The sequence below is a fragment of the Siniperca chuatsi genome, linkage group LG18 (assembly GCF_020085105.1).
Source record: "Siniperca chuatsi isolate FFG_IHB_CAS linkage group LG18, ASM2008510v1, whole genome shotgun sequence".
Taxonomy (NCBI): domain Eukaryota; kingdom Metazoa; phylum Chordata; class Actinopteri; order Centrarchiformes; family Sinipercidae; genus Siniperca; species Siniperca chuatsi.
The window spans coordinates 4,078,375-4,086,033 of NC_058059.1; the positions used below are offsets into that span (position 1 = coordinate 4,078,375).

The window sequence follows — 7,659 nt, forward strand, 5'->3', positions numbered from 1 at the left end:
AATGTTTTCTATAAATAGTGGCCAAGAAAGGTGTGCCGCCCCATCCCAGTACAATGGAGGTTGTTTAAAATAATAGATCAACATTTTGGGAAATAGTTAGATGAGAAGATTGATGCCACTCACACTTCTGTCTGTCCAATATGAAGTCAAAGCCGGCAGCCAGTTAGCTTAACTTAGCATATAGACTGGAAACCAGGGGAAACAATTAGCCTGGCTCTGTCCGAAGGTAACAAAGTCAGCCTACCAGTACAATTTGTGGACAACCACAACTTGTCGGTTTTACACTTTGGTTTTTGTAAGGATGAAACAAAGGCGATATAACATGTTAATTAGTGAGCTTTAGAGGTGCTGGTAGGCTGATTTTGTTATCTTCGGACAGAGCCAGGCTAGCTGATTCCCCCGTTCCCAGTCTTTGTGCTAAGCTAAGCTAAGCTAACTGGCTGCTGGCAAATTCCTTTTATTTATTTTGTTGGTCTTTGTTTGTTTGTAGTCACATCAGTCTCAATATACTGGAATTGTTGGGTCTCTGTAAATAATGTAAAGAGTACGGTCTAGACCTGCTCTATAAGAAAAGTGCAATGAGATAACTTCTGTTATGAATTGGTGCTATATAAATAAAACTGAATTGAATTGAACCTAAAACATATTGGTTCAGGCTAGCTGATTCCCAGTTTCCAGTCTTTACGTTCACATCTTTCCAAAAACAACGTTCCAGTTACTCTGAATAATCCACAAACCTCACTTTAGACAAACTTTGCTGTGTTTTTATTGATACTGATAGCATACTATGCAAACTTGCATTTTAAGAATTGCATTAAAGTCATAACAGCCATGGACTCAAACTAAAACATTTGAAAATTTACAAAAATAATCTCGAAGTTTGTAATAGTATAAAAATAGGTGTTCAAAAATGTCAAAACCTATTCATCAAAGCATACTTGCATACAAAGGAAAAGGATTTTTGGTGTAGCTTTTAAGAAACTGTTTAAATGCTTGTAGGTAAAAAATACGTAACATATAGTGGTGATCTTCAATGGTAACAGCAGCTTAACAAAAACATTTGCAAGCTTGCTCTGATGGAATAAATTCATCTTAAAGTACGTTGTCGATCCATGCGTCGTTTCGTGCAGTTATAGCTGAGCATCTTCAAACGTGAGACAGTGTAACATCCCTACAGTTGGTCCGGCACGTACCTGGACACTTCAGAGAAAGTCTCTCCCTGGCTTAATGGACGCTCAGAGTCGTCCGTGCACACTAAGTCAAAGCGGCTGTGACGAAACTCGATGGCAAAAGTGCCGAGGAAGATGAGGAAGAACATGACCAGCGCCCACTGGCACTGAGCTGCTTGCATGTGGAGGCGCTGAGACATCAGGGAGAAGTCTGCATCATGTGAGTTAAGATTACAGGCCATGAAAACAGAACATAGCAACCTGTGAACTGACACGTTCATATTCTGCTAGCACAATCTGCATCTAGTTAAATGTGGGATTCACTAACTGCGCAGATACAAAGTCCATCCAGCCTGAGAGCAGAGGGCAAATGTTTTGAAATTAGTCGATCAAACGATTAGTCAATCGACAACCAATTAGTTAAATAAATATTAATACTTTGTAGTATTTAATTTGCTATGGATAAGTAGTTCTGTAACGACCTCAGTTAGCTCCTGCTTCTTCTTAAAATGTAGACTGACCACATGTAATGTCTGTATACTAATTATGAAGCTAGAGTCAGCAGCCGGTTAGCTTAGCTTAGCATAAAAACTGGAAACAGGAGGAAGCAGCTAGCCTGGCTCTATCTGAAGGTAACAAAATCCAAGATAACTAGCTAACATGTTATATTTCATTTGTTTAATCTGTACAAAAACTGAAGTGTAACGGCTAATGGTTTCCCTGTTTCCAGTCTTTATGCTAAGCTAAGCTAACCGGTTGCTGAGTGTAGCTTCATATTTTACCGCACAGACATGAGAGTGGTATTGATCTTCTCATCTAACCCTCGGCAAGAAAGCGAATAGGGGTATTTCCCTAAATGTTGAACTGTTCCTTTTTATAAATATATATTGTTTTAGAGCTGAATTGATAAGTTGCCTAATGAATTAGTCAGTCAACACAAGATCAATCGACAAGTAATTTTTCAAGTAAAAATATCAAATGTTTGATGGTTCCGGGATTTGCTGCTTTGAATATCTTTGCAAGAAAACTCATTGCGTTTTAAATATGTTCATTACTCTGTTAAACTGGTGTGAGTAAAAGGATACAGGCTATCATGCAGACAGTGATGGATCCAGACAGCAGGAAACGAATGATGGCAGCCTTCCTCCCCTCATTCTTTATGTTAACTCTCAGGGTAATATAGGACTGCGCCCAGCAGAATAACATTCCCAGTCCAAATGCCAGGAAGGCGCCAATGTTGTGGATCATCTTCTGAGTGAATAACTAAAACCAAAATCAATCAATTAACTCACTCTTTACCTGTCAAGTCTCTGGAACAGAACCTGTAGGTGAGTCCATCGATAAACTGTCAAATACATGTGTCTGTCAGCGGTGTATGTTACCTGGAAGTTTCCTACAAGTGTCATTCCAAAGCAGGCAATAGAGAAAATCACCAGACTACCGACATTCAGCCACACTTTGTCTATTATGTGTTTCAGCTGAAGGTATCTGAGGACGGCAATGATGAGCCCTGTAATAGAGAACACATTTTGTTGTCCAAAAACAGATTAAAACACATCAATGAGGTGCGCCACAGTAGCTTACCTGGTGGAGTGCGTACCATGAAGGCTGAGTCCTTACCGCAGCAGCTCTGGTTCAACCTGGGGCCCTTTGCCTCATGTCATCCTCTCTCTCTCCTGCCTTTCCTGTCTCTATCTACAGCTGTTACTGTCCAATAAAGACAAAAATGCCCAAAAAATAATCTTAAACCGCCGAAACACATCAATGAGCCGCACTGTTGCACTGGGTGACATGTCCCTTCTTTACCATGGGACGGTGTAGTCCTTCATTCGTCCAGGAGTGTTCTATCGTAGAAAAGGTTTCAGTCGTAGGCATCTGGACACTGTTTTCAGAATCAAGATGTTTCGGCTCCCATCTGGAAGTCATTCTCAATTGCGAAAAAATGGGACGGGAACTAGAAATTTAAATTCTACTCTGTCTTACATAAGCCCTGCCCTCAGGAAGGAATCTACCTGAGTATCTGTTGATTGGCTAGTTTCACCTGAAACTGACCTAATTGTTTCCAAGATGGCCCAGTAATCAGTAATCAGGCCTATTGTTATCTGGCTGCACCTCCCTCATCACTGTTAAGTACCTGATTAGCATATGATTGGCGTGACCAAGGTGCTAATACACTGTGATAGACTTCGGGCAGATTGAATCTCAGACCACCATTTCTGTTCAAAGAGGGGTTCTCTTTTTTTCACTAAAATGTAAGGAAAACAGTGTCCAGATGACTACGACTTAAACCTTTTTACGACTTCTTTACCATGAACACACACACTGTAGTTTATTCTGACTCAGTCCCACACACACCGTCCTGCTGCCTCAAATACTCACTAGAGCACCACATGTGGATTAATCCGCCGCTGAAAATAGTCCCCAACAAATGCGCTATTTCCTCCTGTTTGAGTAACGTTTGTTAAAATCTAAAGTGACCAGCTTTTTAGGAAATTATTTAGCCTTTAAAAAAAATTAAACTACATATTTGTGATTTACGTCTTCAGTAGCAACCAATGGGCTTGGGGGCTGAGAGCCACAGACAGGAAGTCAGAAAGTATTGACAGACGGACTAGCACAGTGTTGGTTTTGGTCTTTTCATGGGATTTGTTGACAATAAGAAAAATATAGAATATTGTCAGTCTTATCCTTTAAATATCAGTGTTTGCATTTGTGAGATCTAATAACTGTATTACATGATCAACACTGCTCTTACCCACAAACGCAGCCAAGTTCATGACCTCGCTGAAGATGCAGCTGGCTGGTGGAGAGTTGCCTGCAATACTGAAAGGGGAGACATTTGTATTTGCTGTTCAAAAATAAAGATTGTTTACAACAATAACTATACTTTTATTGTTAAAAGGAAATTATGAGTATGTACCTAATGTAGGGAGGATAAAAGGATCCATTTATTTTCCTATAAACAAATTTAAAAAGATAAGTTTAATCTAAAAATATAAAAAAGTAATTATTTGCTGTACTTAATATTGTTTAAATCTTACCTGTATTTTGAACCCAGAGGTGCTATCATCTCATCACGGACAGCTAAAAAGTATCTATTAAAATGATAAATAATAAAGATCAATAGAATTATAATATACAGTGTGGTGTATGTGTGACTGACATGGACTAATTATGTAAATTAATTAATTATGAAAATGGGCCCCTGGGCACAGATATGTAAAAGGCCTCCCACCCCTTCTACACAGAAAGACAACAGGATCGTGTTTATAGTTGTTTTGAGTCTCTTTGAAGTCATTTTTGTATCTTTGTAGTTGTTCTGTGCATTCTAGTAGTTATTTTTGTGTCTTTGTAGTAATGTTGTGTCTTTGAAGTCGTTTTTGTATCTCTGTAGTTGTTTTCCGTCACTTTGTTGTTGTTTTGTCTCTTTGTAGTCTTTTGAGTCTGTGCACTCATTTTGTGAATATTTATAGTAGTTTTGTGTATTTCTGTAGTCATTTTGCCTCTTTTTGTAGTCTTTTTGTTATCTGAGTCTTTGTAGTCTATTGAGTCTCTTTGTAGTTTTGCATCTTTGTGTTGTTGTTTTGTGTTACTTTGTAGTCTTTCTGCATCTTTTTGTAGTCGTTTGTGTCTCTTTGTAGTCATTTTGCATCTTTTTGTAGTCATTTGTCTCTTTGTAGTCCTTTTGCATCTTTTTGTAGTCATTTGTCTTTTTGTAGTCCTTTTGCATCTTTTTCTAGTCGTTTGCGTCTCTTTGTAGTCTTTTTGTGTCTCTTTCAGTGACATTTTCCAGGTGAATCGGACCTCTCAGGTGCTGTTGTTGGCTCAAAAAGTGCACCTTAACTTCAGTATTTAGTTCACATTGGAGATGAAGAAAAGCTGTTTGACTCCTGTCCAAAGCTTCCTGCTACAGCAGATCCACACTGACACTAAAACTTTACTAGAGTGCACGGCCAATATTATTGGCATATCACAATTGTATTGTTATATCGGTATCAGTATATGTTGTATGATATGCGTTGATATGAAAACTGTTTTTTTCCGGTATATAATGCAGACAAAAATGCTTGTGGTAAAATTTCTATAATAGGTTGACAATGTATCTGTTAAATTATGTGTATATGTTAAAGAATTTTTAACAGAAATATTCTTTAATAAAGTTATTTGTTTAAGAAAGCAGCCTTCTGAGTACCTTTGCATAGTCATATCATAGAAAAGGTCTATTTTCATTCCAGCTCAAAAATTCACTATTTCGACTGCCATATCTGTAATCGGTGAATTTTTCCCCTCTAAAATTGGTTTCAGTCTCAAAAATCCCATATTGGTCGGGCTCTACACACTATATAAAATAGCTTGAGATGTGGGTTTTATTTTCTTACAGCTGTTGTGCTGTCAAACTGATAGTTAAAGGTAGTTAAATATAGTCCTATAATTAACAGAACTTACACCACCCATAGTCCCACAGCAGTGAACACAGAGTAGATGGGAGGCAGAAGAGCCCACGGGCTACAAATCCACATCTTGTCTCCTCTGACACCACAGAAGAAGAAGAAAATGTGTTGGTTTGTCTGGAAGACATTAATTTGGTAAATATGTTTGATGTGTATTGTGGTCAGGGAGATGGTGGGAAATGCACAACATTTACACACATCAGCATCAACATTTCAGGCTTTAGTTCACCTGTATCATACAGTACTTCTATGTAGTTTTGATATGTATTTAACGAACTGCATTATACAGGAAGTGAGTCTAGATGGTAACCCTGGATTTGCGGAAACTCTCGCGAGATTTGGGTTTAAAACTTCTTGGTTATGTAACAAATCTTGCAAGCATCTAGACGCGTCAAAAGAAACACTTTTCCACGTGTACGTAAATATTAACGGTAGGAAACCATGGAAACAGGTTATTGTCGTCGGTTTGTAAATAGAGCATAACTGTCGTAAACTGTCGACCGTACCTGTCCGTCCTGTGGGTAACCTGTCACAGGTCCAAGCGCTCCGCGGTTCAGTTGTAGGTGGAGACTGTAAATATTAAGTTCTCATTTACTTTCTCTGTATTTATGGTCGGTAATAAATGTCAGATCGATCGTAAATCGTTAACAGCTCTAACGCACACTACTAAAGGTATAAACTCGTCGTCGTTTTCCTGGAAGGACATGACTTCCGGGTTGTGCGCCTGTCCTTCAAAAATACCAGTAAATAAATAAATACAGTATCCTGTATACATGCAGGGATGGAAGAAGTATTCAGATCCTTCAGTAAAAGCAATTAAGAGAGAAATACTGTACTTTTTTACTTCACTACGACAGCTTTAGTTACTTTGCAGCCTCAGATTTTACATACAAATGAAACATAATGCATCATGTTTTCTAAGTTCATAATAGGTTTTGTAAGTAAAATATATGAAACTACCCAACAGTATAAAAAAATAATTCAAATCAGCTCCACCACGAACAACTACAACAGTAAAATGTTAATTACACATGAATGCAGTAAAAATAACCCAATATATAATAGTAAAGCACTCACAGAGGTAATTTTTCAGCATTATGAGTACTTTTACTTTTGATACTTTAAGTACATTTTGTTGATGATAATACATATTTGTACTTAAGTAATGTTTTCAATGCAGGATTTACATCTAATGGAGTATTTTCACAGACTAGTATTGCTACCAGGATCTGAATACTTCTTCCACCCCTGATTAAAAGTAGCAATACTACAGTGTAAAAATACTCGTAAAGTAAAAGTCCTGCGTTCAAAATCTTATTTATGTAAAAGTACAAAAGTTTTAGCATCAAAATATACTTAAACTTCAACAGCAAATGCCCGGGGGGGCAGAATAATCTGGCATTGATAAACACAGATGACTCCTATATACACAGCGACAGCTTTTTGTGAGTTAAACAAAATGTCTATTTGTGCTTGTTTTAAAAGATTATAATCTTATCATGTATACTGTGTAAATCCTTCTTTAAATAAAGAGGGATATAATGTACCACCTATGGTATAAAAACTTTAGCTGATAGACTATATTTAGCTCCTTTTATACAATAAAAAGTAGCTAAAATACATAGTGAGCTGCAATCTCTGTCGGTCGGTCCAACACTTTGGTCCAGACTGAAATATTTCAACAACTATTGAATGTTTGGCATAATTTTTTTTTCATACATTCATGGTCCCCTCAGAATGAATTGTACTCACATTGGTGAATTAGCAAATGTTTGCATGCTAACAAGCTGAACTAAGATGCTGAACAAGGTTAAACATTATAACAATGTCACTGCGAGCATGTTAGCATACTAACATTAGCATTTAGCTAAAGCCATGACATGCCTAACTACTCTGCCTCACAAAGCTGCTGTTGTGGCTGTTTTAGGACAACAAAATAAATAAATAAAAGCTTCAACATTTCTGTGTGGAGAAGGCTTTGAAACAGCATTTAAACCTTCAGCATTTAAACCTGTTCAAGTTCAATAAACTTGAACAGT

At 37.5% G+C, this 7,659-nt stretch overlaps 1 protein-coding gene across 3 annotated transcripts; it reads right to left on the reverse strand.

Moving 5' to 3' along the window:
• Nucleotides 1-742: 742 nt before the first annotated feature.
• tmem150c (transmembrane protein 150C) lies at nt 743-6,358 on the reverse strand. 3 transcript variants are annotated; one of them, XM_044174894.1, is made up of 8 exons: nt 6,127-6,358; nt 5,616-5,699; nt 4,211-4,264; nt 4,090-4,125; nt 3,925-3,992; nt 2,552-2,679; nt 2,255-2,432; nt 743-1,380 (listed from the first exon to the last, which is right to left on the reverse strand). In XM_044174894.1, the coding sequence occupies exons 2-8, from the start codon at nt 5,687-5,689 to the stop codon at nt 1,172-1,174; spliced, it is 747 nt and encodes a 248-aa protein (XP_044030829.1). In that variant the 5' UTR covers nt 5,690-5,699; nt 6,127-6,358; the 3' UTR covers nt 743-1,171. The 3 variants fall into 3 exon arrangements, with proteins under 3 accessions (XP_044030829.1, XP_044030828.1, XP_044030830.1); XM_044174893.1 differs by having other exon boundaries at nt 5,616-5,737; nt 6,127-6,357; XM_044174895.1 differs by lacking the exon at nt 5,616-5,699 and having other exon boundaries at nt 6,127-6,356.
• Between the last annotated feature and the right edge of the window lie 1,301 nt (nt 6,359-7,659).

Excerpts from the sequence above, each read along its gene's own strand:
- tmem150c (XM_044174894.1), bottom strand. The coding sequence starts at position 5,689 with ATGTGGATTTGTAGCCCGTGGGCTCTTCTGCCTCCCATCTACTCTGTG. Across the intron at positions 3,993-4,089 it reads TTTTATCCTCCCTACATTAG|TATTGCAGGCAACTCTCCAC; the intron begins GTACATACTCAT and ends CTCCCCTTTCAG. Across the intron at positions 2,433-2,551 it reads CACTTGTAGGAAACTTCCAG|TTATTCACTCAGAAGATGAT; the intron begins GTAACATACACC and ends TTTTGGTTTTAG.